The 21,618-nt window shown below is 43.2% G+C and overlaps 2 protein-coding genes and 3 non-coding genes across 6 annotated transcripts; all 5 read left to right on the forward strand.

The window, feature by feature from the left end:
• Positions 1 to 441: 441 nt before the first annotated feature.
• Positions 442 to 15,801, forward strand: s2540 (Solute carrier family 25 member 40). 2 transcript variants are annotated; one of them, XM_045719435.2, is made up of 12 exons: positions 442 to 726; positions 5,401 to 5,506; positions 10,092 to 10,151; positions 10,753 to 10,803; positions 12,026 to 12,135; positions 12,314 to 12,381; positions 12,577 to 12,701; positions 12,901 to 13,074; positions 13,274 to 13,383; positions 14,099 to 14,180; positions 14,297 to 14,377; positions 14,494 to 15,254. In XM_045719435.2, the coding sequence occupies exons 2-12, from the start codon at positions 5,410 to 5,412 to the stop codon at positions 14,610 to 14,612; spliced, it is 1,077 nt and encodes a 358-aa protein (XP_045575391.1). In that variant the 5' UTR covers positions 442 to 726; positions 5,401 to 5,409; the 3' UTR covers positions 14,613 to 15,254.
• A 170-nt stretch (positions 15,802 to 15,971) lies between these two features.
• Positions 15,972 to 19,830, forward strand: rl3 (60S ribosomal protein L3). Its single transcript, NM_001141606.2, is given in 8 exon segments — positions 15,972 to 16,004; positions 16,684 to 16,876; positions 17,168 to 17,336; positions 17,752 to 17,887; positions 18,166 to 18,352; positions 18,554 to 18,912; positions 19,228 to 19,347; positions 19,700 to 19,830. Coding segments are annotated over 8 exon segments (1,212 nt in total). The 5' UTR covers positions 15,972 to 16,001; the 3' UTR covers positions 19,745 to 19,830.
• Positions 17,957 to 18,050, forward strand: LOC123743627 (small nucleolar RNA U83B). Its single transcript, XR_006770483.2, has one exon. It is a non-coding gene; the product is annotated as a small nucleolar RNA U83B (small nucleolar RNA).
• Positions 18,377 to 18,469, forward strand: LOC123743626 (small nucleolar RNA U83B). The gene has a single exon (XR_006770482.1). It is a non-coding gene; the product is annotated as a small nucleolar RNA U83B (small nucleolar RNA).
• On the forward strand, positions 19,484 to 19,614 carry LOC123743621 (small nucleolar RNA SNORA54). The gene has a single exon (XR_006770477.1). It is a non-coding gene; the product is annotated as a small nucleolar RNA SNORA54 (small nucleolar RNA).
• Positions 19,831 to 21,618: the final 1,788 nt, after the last annotated feature.

Consider the following 21,618-nt stretch of genomic DNA (forward strand, 5'->3'; position numbering starts at 1 on the left):
CATACTGTTGGCCTTGCAGTGGGTGGAGGAAGCCACACCAGACAGAGTAGTTATTTGCTCTGATTCATGTGCAATGTTGATGAGTCTCCAGTCCTTTAGGTCACGTAGCAGACAAGGTCATGTTTAATGAGAGTCTACAAACCCATGGCAAGTTTAGACAGATGGGTATACAGATAACATTTACTTGGGTCCCAGCCCATGTGGGGGTGGAGGAGAACGAGGCAGTTGATGTACTGGATAAACAAGCACTTAGTAGTGGGGATGTTGTAGTTTCAATGAGCAAGGCAGAGGCAACAAACCTGATATGGACAGTGATGGTGCAGAGATGGCAGGAACAGTGGAATAGAGATATGAGGGGCAGGCATTTATTTCAAGTACAGAGGCAAGTCGGGGAGGACGCACATTTATAATTCTAACAGCTTTTTTTTTTTAAGAGTATTTAATTGTCTTAAAATATAGTTCAATTTCTTTTTGCAAGGGAAGAAGAAGAATAACCAAGGAAGAACCGTGGTCAGACTAATGGAAGGCGTGTCTTGTCACGGCAGACGAATCAGGGGTCGCTTTACTTGTTCCTAGCTCGATAGCTTTGTCAAGTTAGCTAACAGCAGCTCACGGCTGTGGACAGCATGTCCATTCAACACTTAGGGAAACAGGCAACATGCCATGAAATCCCATCAAATTCACAACGCAGATAGATACCCTTTATAGCTACGCTATAAACTAGAGGTGAGTATCAAGCTTTGACATGTTTTATCTTCTGTTTTGCGATATTTAGTCAGCTAGCTAGCTAGTGTCTGTTAGCCAGCTAGCTAGCCTTAGCTATCAAGCGTCTTGAATTGGGGAGGGCTGGCATGTGTTCCTGTTTTGCCATTAGATAAGCTACTCTATTGTACATGCATGATCGCTCATGTACCTAGGTAGGTTCCACAACAAATGTTTTGTGAGCGTTTTATAATTGAGAAAGGAGCACGACAACATGTTTTCAATTATTTGTAATTTTTTTGAGCACGACAACATGTCCGTGTTAGTCGTTCATCATCATTACATCACCACGCCAACAAGGCTACAAGGTCAGGTTCGCTGACTGGGTGGAGATGTCACAAAGTATCTCGGTAGATGTGCGTGTAGTGCAATATTACAGTTACTTAGCTAGCTACAGTTTGTTGTCCTGCACCAGATATAATTTTAGCTGGGTCATTCCTACTGAGCGGTGCCTTTTGGACCTAATAACTTTTGGGGAAATAAAGTATATATTTTTTTCTATCAGAAAAAGGACATGTTTGACTTTCAGAAAAACATATTGATCAAACTCAGGCACTTACATTTTTTGAGGTGCCTTTTCCAATCTGTTATGTGCATAATCCTAACGGGGTGGAAATGTAAAGACTAAATTAGCCATAGCTCTGTGAGTGAGAGATTGAACTAGCACAGTTCCCAAATGTTTTATAGTCCAGTACCCCTTCAAACGTTCAACCTCCAGCTGCGTACCCCCTCTAGCACCAGGGTCAGTGCACTCTCAAATGTTGTTTTTTGCCGTCATTGTAAGCCTGCCACAAGATACATTTATTAAACATAAGAATGAGTGTGAGTTTTTGTCACAACCTGGCTTGTGGGAAGTGACAAAGAGCTCTTATAGGACAAGGGCACAAATAATAATATAATTTATCTCTTTATTTAACCATCTTACATATACAACCTTATTTGTTCATTGAAAATTGTGACTAACTCATCACAGGTTAATGACAAAGTTGTGCTTGAAAGGATGCACATAACTCAGCAATGTTGGGTTGTATTGGAGAGAGTCTGTCTTAAATCATTTTCCACACACAGTCTGTGCCTGTATTTAGTTTTCATGCTGGTGAGGGCCGAGAATCCACTCTCACATAGGTACGTGGTTGCAAAGGGCATCAGTGTCTTAACAGCTCGATTTGCCAAGGCAGGATACTCTGAGCACAGCCCAATCCAGAAATCTTCAATTTCGATGAGGCTCTCTTGTTCAGATATTGGTAAGTGGACTGGAGGCAGGGCATGAAAGGGATAATGAGTACAGTTGTTTGTGTCATCCATTTCAGGAAAGTACCTGCGTAATTGCACACCCAACTCACTCAGGTGCTTCGCTATATAACATTTTACATTTTCCGTGAGCTTGAGTTAATTTGCACACAAAAAATCATACAATGATGGAAAGACCTGTGTGTTGTCCTTGTTAATGCAGACAGAGAAGAGCTCCAACTTCTTAATCATAGCTTAAGTTTTGTCCTGCACATTGAATATAGTTGCAGAGAGTCCCTGTAATCCTAGATTCAGATCATTCAGGTGAGAAAAAACATCACCCAGATAGGCCAGTCGTGTGAGAAACTCATCATCATGCAAGCGGTCAGACAAGTGAAAATTATGGTCAGTAAAGAACTTTAAGCTTATCTCTCAATTTAAAAAAAATGTCAATACTTTGCCCCTTGATAACCAGCGCACTTCTGTATGTTGTAAAAGCGTTACGTGGTCTCTGCCCATATCATTGCATATTGCAGAAAATACATGAGAGTTCAGGGGCCTTGCTTTAACAAAGTTAACCATTTTCACTGTAGTGTCCAAAATGTATTTCAAGCTGTCAGGCATTCCTGACAGCTTGGGGTGGCAGGTAGCCTAGTGGTTAGAGCATTGGACTAGTAACCGAAAGGTTGAAAGATTGAATCCCCAAGCTGACAAGGTAAAAATCTGTCGGTCTGCCCCTGAAAAAGGCAGTTAACCAACTGTTCCTAGGCCGTCATTGAAAATAAGAATTTGTTCTTAACTGACTTGTCTAGTTAAATAAAGGTAAAATAAAAAAATTCCCTTGGCAGGAAGAGCCTCTCGGTGGATGCTGCAGTGTACCCAAGTGGCATCTGGAGCAACTGCTTGCATGCGCGTTACCACTCCGCTATGTCTCCCTGTCATGGCTTTTGCTCCATAAGTACAGATACCAACATGAGCAGCAGCTACGTTTGGCTACATACGGCCCGTTAGTGGAATTCCTGCGAGAGAGTAACGGTTAATGTGATTGGATGTTAATTATTTGACTAGGCCACCTGTATTTGACATTGTGTTGTTATTTCGCTGAACACTAGATGGTTTAATTTTATTTTGGGCAGTGAAACGAGGCTACTCAGGCGAGAAAAGAACCTCACCCAAATGTATAGTTTAAATATATCTATCTTTTTTTTTTATGTGAATAACATTTTTATTTGGCGTACCCCCGATATTATTGCTCGTACCCCAGTTTGGGAATACCTGAACTAGCATAATTTAACAGGGTTTTAATTAATCTTTCAGACATTTTTAAATGTTTACATTTGGTGAATTTTCTAAATTTTGCCTAACAGTGGAGATGGGACATGCAGACAAAAAATATATAAAACTGTTTATATTTATTAAGCTTTGCGCTTTGTTTTCCCACCAATGAAATTACACTTCCTGAATGGTGTCATTGTAAGAAGGGGTTGTTTTCTTAAATGGAGAATTACAACAAACTATTTATTTTATGTTTATTTAACCTTTATTTAACTAAACAAGTCAGTTAAGAACATTCTTATTTACAATGATGGCCTAGTGGGTTTACTGCCTTGGTCAGTGGCAGAACGACAGATTTCTTTACCTTGTCAGCTCGGGGATTCGATCTAGCAACCTACTGGCCCAACGCTCTAACCACTAGGCCACCTGCTGCCCCAGATGCAGTGCCTTAGAACGCTGTGCTACTCGGGAGCAACTAACAGGGTGGAAAGTGATATCAGGAACACACATAATCTTAAATAAAATAATAAATACAATAATCATGAAGAAAACATTATTGACGAGATAATTTAACTAGGACTATAAAATAATGAAGAAAGATTTTTATTTATTTTATGGCATATTTCTTGTGGAAGTTGATGAGTAACGCCAGGGGACATGGTAAAAATGCCTACATCCACTGAAAAGTGTTCAAAATGCATGACATTCCCTTTCAAGATCCATATTTTTGAGTTTAAGGTAAAGGACAGCTGACCTTATATTTAACGCCTTTTGGAATCCACCTTTTACACAAAATAAGAAGTTATATTTCCTGGGGACAGAAAAGGCACCATTGTAGGAATGACCCTGCCATTTATCACACAACACAGGGCAAGATTGATGAAGCACATGGATTAGAAATATTATGCATAATAATCAGATGCATGAGCCATAGAGGAAGTAGTTGTTATAATCTTTACTCTTAACAACTTGCTATAACCAATGCTGTCTTAATTCTGTGAAATTAGCTTAGACAATGTTGTAAATGTAGGAATCAGTTCCTGGCCTGTGTTCATATTTTTGCTGAGGGTCGGGATATGGTGGGATTTGTTTTAGAGTAATCCTGCCACAGTCAGCTGCTGTAGGGGGAGGTGATAGTCAGGGAAATTGGAACGTGATCGTCTGCCAGCAAGCCTGCAGTACGAGACATTCAGCATGGCTTGATAAGTGCTCAGTTCCTCTGCAGTGCACAAACACATTCAGCAACACATTCGATCATATGCTTGAGATGGCTCCCTCTGATTTAAGAACTGGGCTAGAAATGGTTATACATCTACTCTAGAAATGATTAGCCCTTTACAGAGCTATGTTAGTGGTACTGGAAAGAGAGAGGTAGATGTTCTCTCTTGTTGCTTTCTAGACGCTTTCATTCATAAACTGCCAATTATTAATTTATCTTAGTAAACACATTTGTTGTCACCCATTTTCAATTTGCCAGGTTCTAATCCCCCTCGCTGTCTGTATTGAATGTGGGCTTAGTCAATCTTCTGTGGATAGTAGTTGTTATGTCACCAGATATGTTATTGTATCAGTGAGGTGTTGTGGGAGTGTGTGGGGTTTGAGAACTGGGTGCAGTAGCTAGGAGAGAGGAGACGTGCCCACAACAGATACCTTATCTTAGTGTGTCAAGCTCTCTATTATAACCCCTCCTATCCCACATGAACGAGGCTACTGTACGTCTAGTCACTATCACTTAGAAATAGACTCCTGAATATCAAGCTGTTTGTCATTTGGACTAGTAATGGCTGTTGGCTATTCAAGGACCCCTAAGACACACGTTTGGATAATATGCAGGAGCCTGGGGTTAGGCTAAGCTCAAGCTTTACAATAGCTCTGCTGTTGTCCAGGCAGTGACCAGGCTGGCCGTCTTGCCCTGAGGACATTCTGTATTCTGTCTCAGTAATCAGGCACAGTTTGACATAGTATAGCCTAGCTCAAAGCAGAGGCACTCTCCAACAGCCTTGTTTAGTTCACATATAATGGAATCTGTCAAGCTCTAACTAGCCTCTCATTAGAAGAGAAAATTAAAGTAACACTATGACATTTGAGTAGTGTAGTTAAAGTTGGTGTTTTCTGTCTCCCTGTCTGTCTCAGGTGGTCAGGATGGGGGAGCGGCCTGTTGTTACCCCCTCGGCTGGGATCACTCCAGTGCAGCAGATGCTGGCCTCTGGCACTGGGGCGCTGCTCACATCACTGTTCGGTAAGATCAATGTCCAATAGAGGGGCACAACAACAAACATGTCCTCTCTCTGCCAATAAATAAATAAACCTACCAAGGTACATTTAGGGGAACCAGTAAAATCACAGATTGCAAAGACCAAGATGGTGGACTGAACACAGCTATGTAGACCACCTCAAGATAAAAATGTAATATTAAAAATCGGTAAGTTAGATTAAATATTAGCACTACACAATCTGGTGGGTAATAACCTTCAATCTGGATAACAACACAAAACAAATCAGACTAGAGAAATGTATCAACAAATATGATGAAAACAAGCAACACCCAAACATGGCAGAGAGTAAGACAGGGGAACCTATTTCAAAACGAAAACGTGACTCTTCTACAGACACAGAAGGTTTAATATTTTCACCACTGGGAATGGTAAAGGACAAAACCGATCTGTTAAAATCAATAAATGACAAACTGGGTATACTTGAACTAGTCAGTGTTGGTCAATTTCTTCAACAGATGATCAGGTCTATATAATTATCAAACTTCTGTCTTCAACTGTATATATAAGTTTACATACACCTTAGCCAAATACATTTAAACTCAGTTTTTCACAATTCCTGACATTTAATCCTAGTAAAAATTCCCTGCCTTAGGTCAGTTAGGATCACCACTTTATTTTAAGAATGTGAAATGTCAGAATAATAGTAGAGAGTGATTTATTTCAGATGTTATTTATTTCATCACATTCCCAGTGTGTCAGAAGTTTACATATACTCAATTAGTATTTGGTAGCATTGCCTTTAAATTGTTTAACTTGGGTCAAATGTTTCGGGTAGCCTTCCACAAGCTTCCCACAATAAGTTGGGTGAATTTTGGCCCATTCCTCCTGACAGAGCTGGTGTAACTGTCAGGTTTGTAGGCCTCCTTGCTCGCACACGCCTTTTCCAGTTCTGCCCACAAATGTTCTATAGGTTTGAGGTCAGGGCTTTGTGATGGCCACTCTAATACCTTGACTTTTGTCACGTCTGTGTGTAGGAACGGACCAAGGCGCAGCGTGAATATCGTTCCACATCTTTTATTTAAATGTGAAACTTCGCAACACAAACAATAAACTATAAACAAACAAACTGTGACGACAGGTGCAACATGCACTAACTCAAAATAATCTCCCACAAAAACTAGTGGGAAAACCAACAACTTAAATATATTCATCTGTACAAACAGGGCAATAAATTGCAATGTCTGTACTGTGAGACGCCTAAGACAGCGCTACAGGGAGACAGGACGGATAGCTGATTGTCCTCGCAGTGGCAGACCACGTGTATCAACACCTGTACAGGATCAGAACATCCGAACATCACACCTGTGGGACAGGTACAGGATGGCAACAACAACTACCCGAGTTACACCAGGAACGCACAATCCCTCCATCAGTGCTCAGACTGTCCACAATAGGCTGAGAGAGGCTGGACTGAAGGCTTGTAGGCCTGTTGTAAGGCAGGACCTCACCGGCAACAAAGTCGCCTATGGGCACAAACCGACCGTCGCTGGACCAGATAGGACTGGCAAAAAGTGCTCTTCAGTGACGAGTCGCGGTTTTGTCTCACCAGGGGTGATGTTCGGATTTGCGTTTGTTGAAGGAATGAGCGTTACATCGAGGCCTGTACTCTGGAGCAGGATCGATTTGGAGGTGGAGTGTCCGTCATGGTCTGGGGCGGTGTGTCACAGCATCATCGGACTGAGCTTGTTGTCATTGCAGGTAATCTCAAAGCTGTGCGCTACGGGGAAGACATCCTCATGTGGTACCCTTCCTGCAGGCTCATCCTGACATGACCCTCCAGCATGACAATGCCACCAGCCATACTGCTTGTTCTGTGTGTGATTTCATGCAAGACAGGAATGTTCTGCTATGGCCAGCGACGAGCCCAGATCTCAATCTCATTGAGCACGTCTGGGACCTGTTGGATCGGAGGGTGAGGGCTAGGGCCATTCCCCCCCCCCCCCCAAAAAAAAGAATTCTGGTGCAGTCCATGAGGAGGAGATGCACTGCAGTACTTAATGCAGTTGGTGGCCACACCAGATACTGACTGTTATTGTTTTGATTTTGACCCCCCCCACCACATTATTTCATTTCTGTTATTCACATGTCTGTGGAACTTGGTCAGTTTGTGTCTCAGTTGTTGAATCTTATGTTCATACAAATATTTACACATGTTAAGTTTGCTGAAAATAAACGCAGTTGACAGTGAGAGGACGTTTCTTTTTTTGCTGAGTTTATGTACAGACACACACTACCGTTCAAAAGTTTGGGGTCACTTAGAAATGTTTTTGAAAGAAAAGCACTTTTTTTGTCCATTTTTAAAATAACATCAAATTGATCAGAAATACAGTATAGACATTAATGTTGTTAATGACTATTGTAGCTGGAAACGGCAGATTTTTTTTAATGGAATATCTACATAGGCATACAGAGGCCCATTATCAGCAACCATCACTCCTGTGTTCCAATGGCACGTTGTGTTAGCTAATCCAAGTTTATCATTTTAAAAGGCTAATTGATCATTATAAAACCCTTTTGCAATTATGAAAACTGTTGTTCTGATTAAAGAAGCAATAAAACAGGCCTTTAGACTAGTTTAGTATCTGGAGCATCAGCATTTGTGTGTTCGATTACAGGCTCAAAATGTCCAGAAACAAAGACCTTTCTTCTGAAACTCATCAGTCTATTCTTGTTCTGAGAAATGAAGGCTATTCCATGCGAGAAATTGCCAAGAAACTGAAGATCTCATACAATGCTGTGTTCTACTCCGTTCACAGAACAGAACAAACTGTCTCTAACCAGAATAGAAAGAGGAGTAGGAGGCCCCGGTGCACAACTGAGCAAGAGGACATGTACATTAGTGTCTAGTTTGAGGAACAGAAGCCTCACGAGTCCTCAACTGGCCGCTTCATTAAATGGTGCCTGTAAAACACCAGTCCCAACGTCAACAGTGAGGCGACTCCAGGATGCTGGCCTTCATGAATGTCTCGTATGCTGTGTGATGGCACGAACAAATTAATGATTGATTGATGCAGTAGCCTATATAACTATTGAAATATAGGCCTAAGAAAGTTACAGTACACAGGATGTGGTCTTAGGCCTACAGCTTGATGGTGGTTATACAAGGCTGCTATTCTAAGCCTACTAATGATAATGACATGACTTATTATTAGAATGATGATCATAATAATAGTAATGATAACAATAAGGAGATCCATAAATAGGAGGGTTATTATTATAAATATTATTTTTCTGACAATTTTGAACAGTCTAAACAACACTAAATAATACCAGAGAAGTCCGATTTTAAATCAACGATAGTCAGGGTAAAAACAAAAGGGTAAAGGTACAACACTGTGTACATATCTGGCTGTGTTGGCAAAATCACTACATATCCCATCGCACCTAGCGAGGAGAGGCTGCCTGTTGTCACAGTTCCAAGACCAGTCAGAAACGTCCAGCTAACCCTACGCCAATGACGCCGGTGAATCTGAAAACTGATGTTGGATCCATTTTAAGTAGCAATGATATCCTTTTCCACCGTCTTACGACAGATTTCACAAACCAGTCATGACTGTTAAAAAAAAAACATTATTTAAGTTTCTTTCCAGCAAATTATAACTATTGTAGCAAAGGAGTTTTGAAGTTGAGGGTGCAGTATTTCTGAAGTTTGGCAATGAGGACAAAAACTAGCATAGTTCAGTAGCCAGCTAGTTTAGCCAGGGAAAATGAGCTCGGACCTAGTGCGCATGTGCACCAGGCAAATTCAGGAGACAGATTATAGATTTTATGCCCTGATATCAGGAGCTGGTGGCGAAAAGTGAGATTAAATAAATCAGAGACTGAAACAAATAAATCAGATGACAAATATTTAAGGAGAGTGAATCGATATACAGTACTGAAATCAGCTGTAACTGTCAATTGTAACAAAGCTATATTAGATACTGTCTCTACAGAATTAGCTAGCTTGTTGACCATGCTGTTTTATCAGGTTACAGGCAGGATTACGATTCATGATATCAAGACTTGATCTGCACTCTTAGCTGTTGAAAAATAAAATGTTTGTAAAAAGTATTTGTATAAAAACGATTAAATGTTATTAAATATGTAGAGAATTTACATGAGCTCTCTGCCTAGCCTGCCACTAGGTGCCATGGCAACTGTAGAACTAGGATGAAATGTTCCATCATGGGTGACCAAAGCCTCCACGACAACACAGGAGTCTGCCACAACTGCATCAGAGGCTGTCACTGGTTCAGTTTGTGTGTCAGCCTGTGTCCATCTGAGCTTCACTCCAGTCTGTTGTACAGGTTGAGGTCTGGCTAGTCTTACCAGGCTCCAAAGCCTGCGGAACAAGTGTCCAAGCCTTGTCTACCCCCCCGCCCACACAGATTTTTTTTCTTCAGGGAAGACACTGTTCTTGTAGAACACTATTCCATTTTCCTAGATCCACACACACACACTGCACCACACACACACGCTCACACTCATGTATGAGCATGTTCCTCATTGACGAGGCCCATGATGGGTGTAAATAGATCAGTATAATTGACTCTCTCTCTTTCACAGTCACACCACTGGACGTGGTGAAGATAAGGCTGCAGGCCCAGCAAACACCATTCTATCAAGGTAGAACACTAACAGATAACATTCACTGCTTATACGATGAGTCTGCTTATTGCTTCTTACCATTGCGGCGATAGCCTGAGAATTAGATGTTTATGTCCCCACTCCCCACCCCTGAAAACTGGGGAGCCAGGTAGCCTAGTGCTTAGCGCATTGGGCCAGTAACCGAAAGGTTGCTAGATCGAATCCCCGAGCTGACATGGTACAAATCTGTTGTTCTGCCCCTGAACAAGGCAGTTAACCCACTGTTCCTAGGCTGTCATTGAAAATAAGAATTTGTTCTTAACTGACTTGCCTAGTTAAATAATAAATTGAAAAAAACTAAACTGCACTGTCATCACTTTCCCTGTGAGAGACTACATTAAGCCTCTCGCCCATCTGCTCCCTAAGCCTAAATAATAGAATAGGGGCTGAGGTAAAGGGGGTTTAGAAGTCCTTATGTCGGCAATGTTGAGCTTCGGCAGCCATGTCAGGCTACATTTAGTGGAATGTGAGACATGCTTTAGCTTTTCTCTGCTCAAATGCTTATTTTCTGTGTCTTGTGCTCTTTCATTGTCTCTCCATCTCTGTGTTTCTATCTCTCTCTCTTTGCTTTGTTTCATAGCTTTAGCTGCTGACTCTGCTTCATGGAGTGGTGTAATCCGCCCCTCCAAATGTGAGTATAACTCTCTGGCGCTGCTCGCTGCATGCCCAGACTTTGCCCAGTCTGACTGACTACATGTGTCTATCTGGCACTGCTCTGCCAATATGACCTACTAACAAACTGGGTTTCCTGGGAAAACAAAACAAATGCACTTTAACCATAGTCTGAGCAAATTCATTTTGAAGTCTTTGGCAATTACATGTACCCTCTATGTCTATATATGTAACTTCATACTCTTCCTCAGTGCGCCCCATACTCTTCCTCAGTGCACACTCATACTCTCAGCTGAATGATTATATGGGCTACAGCCTTGGCTCTCTCTATCTCTCCACTCAGCTACACCATGAATCACTCTGAACATTTTATAAAGAAAACTAAGGAAAATTAGCCCAGATAGTGCAACCAGCTAGTCAGTATTAGCATATTGAACTTCACAATGAAATGACGTGGTAACAATGAGTGCTTTCTGGTACTTGAAAGAATTCAATGTGATTCATAGCTATCGGGTATCAAATTGTGCTTTGTGGTATTTGTGTTTACGAATCTCAAAGAAACAAACAAGTAGTTCATAGGTTATACTGTATAACACCCATTTTACTATGTCATTTTCTATTACTAGAGGAGCTCGTTTGTTTGTTTATAGATTTCTCCTCAAATCCTTTGCCTTGGATTGACCATTTGCCAATACCTAAAATAAGGCAGACACTAGTAGTCCAGAGCAGCCTTGGCCAGAGCAGCCTTGGCCAGAGCAGCCTTGGCCAGAGCAGCCTTGGCCAGAGCAGCCTTGGCCAGAGCAGCCTTGGCCAGAGCAGCATTGGTGTTATCGTCCCCAGTGTCTGTCTGACCGGTCATTGCCATTACCTCTGTTATTAATAGCTTAACTAACCTCTGTCATGGACACCCTCACATCAATATAAGTTAAAGTATTGACTGAAAAACAAACTGTTAAAGTATTATATATATTTTTTTTTTACCAATGTCATTATTTTATAGAACTATTGAATATCCATTCATTTGACGTAGAACTAGAAGCTATAGATGTATCAAACGGACATACTGTAATTACACATGAATGTGTGCCCTACAGAGACGCCAACGTTTGGCATTACTCCCAGTAGGTTCACATTTACCCATCTATAGTCTAGATAGAAGTAGAGCTTCATGTCTCGTACAGTAACGTATTAACCAGTATGGTTATGTTTTGGTGACCCTGTTCTTGTGTTTTGTCTCTCAGGGAAGTGCTTCCTGTATTGTAATGGCCTGATGGATCACATCTATGTGTGTCAGTATGGGGCCAGCTGCACCAGCTGGTACAAAACACCAACCCACTTCAGTGGCACCCTGGTAAGAGACTCAGAACCCTCTTATTCGCTCCCACCAACACAGCACCACATCACCTGGTTTGACATCATTAAAGCACTGGATGGGGAACGACCTGTCTTTTGAAGTCCCAAATGTTTGTATTTTTTTGGAACTCCACAGTTCCCAAGGACAAACACTGTGTGGTGTTTGTTTTTCTCAGGATGCTTTTGTGAAGATCACGCGCAACGAGGGGGTCAGGTCTCTGTGGAGCGGGCTGCCTCCCACGCTGTGAGTCACTGGGGTATTTCAAGTACATGTATTTGTAATAAAGAACGGTAACAAGAGCGATCAGTCCTTGATTGTATAAAAGAGAAACTCAGAACTATGACTTTATGGTTTCAATTTCAGTGTGTTGTTTTGCTCCTAATCATGTAACAGCTTGCAGAGCTTTGAGATTGACAGTCTCTTCCTGTTTGTGTACAGGGTGATGGCGGTGCCTGCCACGGTCATCTACTTCACCTGCTATGACCAGCTCAGAGACTTACTGCGCTACGGCATGGGGTTCCAAGGCAACTACATCCCCCTGGTGGCAGGGGGTCTCGCTAGACGTAAGTGGACTACATGGGACGGGGGGGTCACAATGTCTGGAAGTTGATTAAGTCTTGATTATGATACAGTTCAGTTGTCACACACCACACTAAGAATGTAGATGTATAATAATGGCATTATTACATTGTTCCCTTCTGTAACATATTGTGTTTGTTGCTGCCCCTCTTCCGTTGACTCCCCCGTCTCTGTGTTCTCCAGTGGGAGCAGTGAGTGTGATCAGCCCATTAGAGCTGGTGCGTACCAAGATGCAGTCCCAGAAGCTGACCTACAGCGAGCTGAGGGTGTGTATCCGCTCTAGTGTTGCCCAGGATGGCTGGCTGTCCCTGTGGAGGGGCTGGGGACCCACCGTCCTACGAGACGTCCCCTTCTCAGGTGAGACTTCACCTCTATGGACGTTATGTCACTAACCATCTATCTGTCACTGCTAGGGCTTAGTTGGACTGGTTGATAGAAGTTGGGGGTTACATAATGAAGACCGCCTGTGTGGGTGAATAATAAATACTATCTTCGGTGTAATAATGTTTCTCAGTGACTTTTCAACCTGACTGTTTTTCTGTGTCTGTGTGTGCAGCCCTGTACTGGTTCAACTATGAGCTGGTGAAGGCCCAGCTGTGTGATCAGTACGATGTGTCTCAGGCCACCTTCTCCATCAGCTTCACAGCAGGGGCCATCTCTGGAGCTGTGAGTATCCCATTGATACCTCTACTGGGAATTTACAATGTATCTAAAGCAGATGTGTTCTATTAGATTTCATGAAGATGGAGGATGGTTTGTACATTGCAAGGTGTATACAGTTAAATAGTCAATCTCTTTTTCCCCCGCTCCTATTCTTTTCAGTTTACTGTAAGTGAGGCAGAGGTGTGTTTTATTGTAGGTAGATCATTGACAAATATGGATAAGATTTCAGTGTGCTCTCTCTCACCAGGAAAGGAAAGCCAGTTGTAACAGATGTTATTTGTATTTATGACAGAAAGAGGCCATGATAAATCAAATCAAATGCCTCTCCCTGCTGAAAACAGGCCTTTGTTTGTTTAGAGAGATTCTGTCATATGTGAGAGAAGTGGACACACTTACTTAGCCTAGATCGGTAGTAAAACAAGAAGTTCCCTGTCAAATCATGGCAGTTCTACAGTCCTCATGAGTTATTATAAGGGTTGAGTTGACACCAGAAAAAAATAGAGAATTGCTGTGTCATTGTGACAACCATTAGACTGTTGATAATTGATAACAGGTGGATCCCTGGTTAAAGCCTGTTGTTAGTGTTTCACCTGTCTTGTTACATAACGTACTGCTGATCAATAGATCAGGGGGTAAGTTATGTTGATTTCGCTGGGTATTGCTGTTGATTTCACTGGGTATTGCTTATAGAGAGTGTGTCTATTGTCTTCTGTCCCAGGTGGCTGCCATTATGACCCTACCTTTTGACGTGGTGAAGACGCGGAGACAGATCCAACTGGGAGAGATGGAGACACTGGGAGGTGTGTAATTACAGGGTCTTATGTACCCATATGGACATTCACGTCTCGTATTTTATCCTCTCTGATAGAACGTAGGATTGCCCGCTAAATAGCTGTCTTTCTCCCCTTCCTCCCAGTCCCTGTGAAGAATCCCACATCCACATGGCATATCATGAGGGGAATTTGGGCTGAATCGGGATACAGGGGGCTCTTTGCAGGTAAGTCCAAAAGGATATATAAAAAGTATATATTTGCAATGCCTGAAGCGCTGGTATAGTAAGCAGTCTGAATGGAGGACTAAATCAGGTAAATTGTGTCTCTTTATCCCCCTCAGGTTTCCTACCCAGGGTGATCAAAGTGGCCCCAGCCTGTGCTGTCATGATCAGCACCTATGAGTTTGGGAAGATCTTCTTCCAGAAGATGAACCTTGACCGGGAGCAACAGGCCTGCTGAGGGGCTGTATGTGTGGAGAAGCAGGGTTGGCTTCCTTCTTCTGGGGCAGAATGGGAAGAGACTATTAGCAGCTGCCTATGCACGCTCACATGCACGCTGTGCAAGACTGCTCCTGGTTAAGACTTTGCACCTAGAAACCTGAGCTTCAAATCACCATGGAGGAGTCTCTGTCTCAATTCAGACAAAGGCGAAGACATGAGGAATGGTCTTTTTTTGTCTGTTTTCTAGCCCTTTCTATTGGCCCACAGGGAGGCTACTCCTACAACTGTGAACACTATCTTACGTGTATCCATGAATGTGTCCATTAGTTAAATTCAGAACTGTGGGGGAACGGCCCTGTGACCTAAGGCTTATTCAGACGTTAGCATGCTTTCCTTGCACGCTAAAAGAGTTGTTCATATTTGCTAGTGCAGCCCCCTGCTGTTCATACCTGGGAGAACACTTCTAACAACAACCCTAATAAAACTGCACGCAAAGTAATCCATTCAATCAAGACCTTCCCTTCAACTACTAGCCCAGACCAAATGCATGGCTGAGCTGGGATGAGTGGATGTTCTTAATGTAGCATTCTCTCATATTGATTTGTCATCTGACCAATGGTAGCCTACTATTCAATGTCCATTTTTGTGATGGGAATAAATACAATACGTGGGTAACCATGGCTCATTCCCCTAGGATGAGAACTGGGTTTTATAAGTTAATTTGGTACATGTTATTCAATCAAATTAAATACTTCAGACAAAACAGCTGACAAATTGACTATGCAATCTAAAAGGGGTTGACATACTTTTTTTTACATGATTGAATGTATGCAGGTTTTCTGTTGATCCATCTCAGAGTCAATATAATCTTTTGAAGAACGTTTATTAGATTTTTTTTCAGCATTTCAGAAAGATCTGGAGTTCTACTAAGTAGGCTGCTGGACTGAACTGAGTTGTTGCCTTGATCTTCAATTTGTGTGTTTTATTATTTCTTGTGTACCTTACATGGATGTATAGAATGTTTTATATGCTGTGACTGGTTTTACTCGTTTTTTTTTAATTCAGAGGGATACAGATCATCTAACAGAATGCCTAATTGGATTCAAATACTTTTTTTTTCACCTTTTATTTAACCAGGTAGGCTAGTTGAGATGAGTTGTAAAACATTGAGATGGACAGTTGTAAAATAAAAAAGGTGTTGCACCAATCACAAGAGCTTTTGCGTTATCTATTACCTGATGCATTTCTGTTGCTCAAAATCTACAATTCTAGTGTAAGGGTTTGTACAGCCGGAAGGCGGAGCCATGATGCTGGTTGGCGACGTTAATCACGTGACGGGGCACGTCCTTGTATAAATACCAAACCTCCCCCTTCCACAGGCCTCTTTTTCAACCGGCTCTGAGACAAAATGGTGAGTTCATCTTTCTTATTTGAGACTTGCGTTTTCAATCCGTTTTGCATCTTCGCAATCCTTATATGTTCCCGCTCTAAATCAATATGTGTCTATTTGCAATTAAAATGTGTATTTGTAATTAATACAGTTGTATGATGTTAGACCTTACCATAATAACATGGTCTTAGATTATTACAGAATGAATGTATGCAGTAATCGTTGGCATACTGGTAGTTTAAATGGCTGATACACTGAGGCCTAACATGCTTCGTTACTCAAATACATTTTAAATAAACATTTTGTAAAGTTCACAATGAAACTTGTTTAAAACCGACAACGTGCTAGTTAAGTTTCTACCGATAACGGGCTTTACGGTATGAGGCCTGACACCCATTAGCCCGCCCAACAGTAGCTAGTCGAGGTCCTCCGAACCTCTAACGTTACACATGTTTATTCCAAGACGCTGTTTACATCGTCAGTTGGGATTTATTTAATGAGGTTGCTACTCCGGTTATTGATCAAACATCCAATAGGTAGAAATCATTGAATATGGGAGACGATTCCCTCGACGGGCGGACAGAATGGTTGGCCTCGTGCTGTTCCTGTTCAATGTCGAGTTGTGACATACTGACTGGCGTGCGTTCATGTCCTTTTGTATGCCTCATGGACCATGTGCTGAATTGCGTTGTCTTCACAGTCCCACCGTAAATTTTCGGCTCCACGCCACGGATCCTTGGGCTTCCTGCCCCGTAAGAGGAGCAGACGTCACCGTGGTAAGGTGAAGAGCTTCCCCAAGGATGACCCCAGCAAGCCTGTCCACTTGACTGCCTTCCTTGGCTACAAGGCTGGTATGACTCACATCGTGCGTGAAGTCGACAGACCTGGCTCAAGTGAGTATTTGGCTTCATGCTGTTTTGTTAGTTTAATTGACTGGGTGAATATTGCTGTGGGGATTTATGAATACATAACCGAGCCATATTAGCTTCGGTCTTGCAGTACTGTAGTTTTTATTTTATTTTTCTGCCTATGATGATCCCCTCGACGGGCGGACATATTGGGTCTAACCCTTGATGAATGTCGAGCACTGAGCGCAGTGGATGAGCATTGACATTTTGCAATTTAAGTCTACTGTGGAACTCCTGTATTACACACCTTTATACCTGACTACTATTTTCCTACAGAGGTGAACAAGAAGGAAGTGGTTGAGGCTGTGACCATTGTGGAGACTCCTCCCATGGTTGTGGTGGGTGTTGTGGGCTATGTCGAGACCCCCCGTGGCCTGCGCTCCTTCAAGACCATCTTCGCTGAGCACATCAGTGACGAGTGCAAGCGTCGTTTCTACAGGAACTGGTGAGTCATTATACACATGAAAAGTAGACATTTACAAAAACATTTTGATGATTGAATGTAGTGTATAATTACATTTAGATAGGCGCTTTGAAGCATGATGTTGCTCAACGTATAAAACATGTAGTGTTTTACTGAGCGAATCTTAACATCCGGTGCCCCCCCTGGTGGCAGCTCCGCTCGGGTGCCTCGTGGCCTGATGAGCTCTGGGCTCCTCTGGCCGGTGGAAAGTGCTTCTTAGAAACCGCGCCATGAGCCGAAACCTCTTCTGAAGCTGTAACTGCCCCCTTCGCCCCTGTGAAGGCTGGGCGAGCAGCTGAGTGCAGTGTTCTTCCGCTGGCCCCCTGGGGTTATGAAGGACCTGTGCCAACCCGTGTGCCTCTTCTCCCCTACCCTCGGTCACGCTGCATGCTCTCAGGTACAAGTCCAAGAAGAAGGCCTTCACAAAGTACTGTAAGAAGTGGCAGGATGACGAGGGCAAGAAGCAGCTGGAGAAGGACTTCGCCTCCATGAAGAAGTACTGCCAGGTCGTCCGCATCATCGCCCACACGCAGGTGAGTCTGAGCAGGATAGAATACGCTCCCTGCAATGCCTCGTAGTTTTAATGAATCAGATCTCCCTCTGACTGTCTGTGATGAGACCACGGAACACTGCGTCAGGCATGACGTCCGACACACATGAGGATACATTCCATGCTGCCTTCCTTCTGAGACAATGTCCCTAGTATCACATTTTAACCCAGTTATGGGTTGAAAACATAGTGTTTGTACCAGCTATACTGGTCCTTGTCCCAGGACTAGCAGGCTCACCTGCCTCTCTCCTCCCCCTCCAGATGAGGCTGCTGCCCCTGAGGCAGAAGAAGTCCCACCTGATGGAGGTGCAGCTCAATGGAGGCTCCATCTCTGACAAGGTGGACTGGGCCCGTGAGAGGCTGGAGCAGTCTATCCCCATCACCAATGTCTTCACCCAGGATGAGATGATCGACGTCATCGGTGTCACAAAGGGTCACGGATACAAAGGTATGTGTCTTTTAAGAAGGGCTTTGTGTCTGTGATGAGACCACGGAACACTGCGCCAGGCATGGCGTCCGACACGCATGAGGATACATTCCATGCTGCCTTCCTTCTGAGACCACAACCCACTAATGACCATGTAGTTAACCAAGCTTCAGTTATTCATGCCAAGTCCTCAGGTACTAAACATTGAAATTTCCCCTTCAGGTGTCACCAGCCGTTGGCACACAAAGAAGCTCCCCCGTAAGACCCATCGTGGTCTGCGTAAGGTGGCCTGTATCGGTGCCTGGCATCCCTCCCGTGTGGCCTTCTCTGTGGCCCGCGCTGGTCAGAAGGGCTACCACCACCGCACAGAGATCAACAAGAAGATCTACAAGATCGGCCAGGGCTACCACACCAAGGACGGCAAGCTGGTGAAGAACAACGCTGCCACTGAGTACGATCTGTCCAACAAGAGCATCACCCCTTTGGGAGGCTTCGTCCACTACGGAGAGGTGACCAATGACTTTGTCATGCTGAAGGGCTGCACGATTGGAGTCAAGAAGAGGGTGCTAACCCTGCGCAAGGTGAGGAACGAGGCAATTCCATCTTATACACGTTTATTCCAATGCATTGTCAGTTGGGATTTAGGTACTTATAAGTTGGATAAACTGAATAGATAAATATGGGTAGTTCCCTCCCTGGGCCGACTGAACAACTGGCTGTGTGCTGTCCTTGTTGCATGTACAGGTCTGACGTATACTGACTCTAGGGCATTTGTTTCATACCAGATGGACAATGGGCTAAATATTGTTGTCCTGTATGGCCTGTTAAAGGAATGCATCACTTATCTCTTTTTTTTTTTTTTTTTTCTATTTTTTTTTTTTAATGCCTCTTTTCAGTCTCTGTTGGTGCAGTCGAGCCGTCGTGCCACGGAGAAGATCGACCTGAAGTTCATCGACACCACCTCCAAGTTTGGCCACGGCCGCTTCCAGACAGTGGAGGAAAAGAAGGCGTTCATGGTGCGTTCAGTTTCCATGACATTCACTTGTCTCTTCCCTTGTCTTCCCTCTGTTTCACAAGTCCCCTGGATCTATGTAGTGGACCCACCCTAGTTCACATACAACCGGCATTGCAGCTCAGTCCCCTATGCCCGTAGTGCACTTATCGTAACCTGGTTCACTCTTGGTATGAATTTGGGTTCCATTCAGGTGCTAGATCAAACTTCAGTGAGGCAGGGGAGCGGCATCATTTTTTTGCTGTTCCCTGTTCACTCTCTGGGAACATCACCCCTGGAGCCACAGATGGCCTAGAGGTTGCTTATTAAACTCTGTATATGCATCGTTACTGACCACTTGTCCTTTCTGTCTACAGGGACCACTCAAGAAGGACCGCATTGCCAAGGAAGAGACGGCCTAAATGCCGTGTCCTCTAGCTCTGTCTGGTGGTATGAGTCCTCATACTGCACTGCGGAGTTGTTTAATAATAAAACAAGTGAAAACTCCATTCTCGTTTCTTCTTCTAATATGAGGCCTAACTGGGCACAGCAAGTTGAGTTTTTGTATTGAGGTCTATGAATTTGTTCAACAAAAAATGCTTATTTGCTACATGTGGCTTGATCAAATGAAGTTGAGTGTCCTGATAAGTAGGACTTGACGGCCCAGCGGTTTTCAGGGAGAAATTCAGCTAGCTTATTGTTTTGTGACAAAGTTGTGTAGATACGGTTTGTACCACCTAAACCGCTGTGCTGTTGTCTGACACTGGTGTACAAAGACTCAAACTGAATAGATGCATAGAACAGATCTACCCGTAGACTTGCTTTCGATGAGTGCCTCTAACTCACATTTCTATGTGGATTTGGTCGCTTTGCCCAAGAAGTTAAATAATGCAGTTTAAAATTAGGGCAAATGTTAATTAATTTTACACAGCCAAAATATACTGCCTGTTGCCGATCTGCCCCCATGGGCAAAAATGGTTCCTCATCTTGCCACCAATTTCAGGCCCTTTTCAGTGCTTGCTCCCTGGCGTTAGTATCTTGTTACTGAAGGGGTGATCTCTGCTTTAATGCACAGGCTAGTCATGGACTCTATGAGGTTGCACCTGTTGGCAGTAAACTTGTCAAGGTCAGCATGGCTCATGAAATAGGCTGACTTCAAAAGGGCTGCTTGCCTGTAGTTCACTGTAGCGTTTGCCTACCTTGGAGCTGAAGGGTGTTGATGCGTTTGGGCAGTACTGGTGGCCTTGTACTGCTGCCTGTCAGCATATTGGAAAGCTGCAGATGACAGCTCAGTGAATAATGAAAACAGCAGATGTGGTTAATTAGTACAGTTCCATGGCTAATAGATGGGTTGCGAATCTCATAACCTGCATGGTTACACGGCAAGATGTACGTATTGTATAAATGTTCTCCGCTAAAATCATTTTTGTTCTTTGGGTGCGTAATGGGAATTTGGTCAGGGTAACAGATCCTGGCACTTATTCCATCAACACATGTTCCTCTGCGAAAGTGACTGGACTATTGTCATATGGCCCACTGCTGCAGGCTGTCCAGATTTTCAAGGGAAGAATACTGCAGTCCAGAGTGCACTAATCAGGATGATGGTATGTCTGTAGACGATTAAATTCCTTGTCAGTTTTTAGATCATTATTGATTTACATGAATGTGGAAGTATACAGCCACATGTCTTTTTACATGCAGGTCATTTTTCCATTCAGCCAACTGGCTATACACAGTGTACAAAACATTAAGAACACCTTTTGTAATGAGTTGCACCCTCTTTTAGCCTCAATTTGTTGGGTCATGGCCCGTGTTGACTCCTGTGCTTCCCACACGCCACGTTTTTATTTAACTAGGCAAGTCCATTAAGAGCAAATTCTTATTTTCAATGACGGCATACCAAAAGGCCTCCTGTGGGGACGGGCTGGGATTAAAAATATAGGACAAAACACATCACGACAAGAGAGACACTACATCAAGGAAGACCCAAGACAACATAACATGGCATGGTACAAATATTATTGGGAACAGACAACAGCACAAAGGGCAAGAAGGTAGAGACAACAATACATTGCGAGAAGCAGCCACTACTGTCAGTAAGAGTGTCCATGATTGAGTCTTTGAGTGAAGAGATGGAGATAAAACGGTCCACTTTGAGTGTTTGTTGCAGCTCAATAGTTCCAGTCACTAGCTGCAGCCAACTGAAAAGACAACCGACCCAGGAATGTTTCTGCTTGTGGCAACTTTAGCACAATTTCACTGGCGAAACGGGTGTGGTATGTGGAGGATGAGGGCT

This window comes from Salmo salar, chromosome 06 (genome assembly GCF_965601325.2).
Source record: "Salmo salar chromosome 06, fSalSal1, whole genome shotgun sequence".
Taxonomy (NCBI): Eukaryota; Metazoa; Chordata; class Actinopteri; order Salmoniformes; family Salmonidae; genus Salmo; species Salmo salar.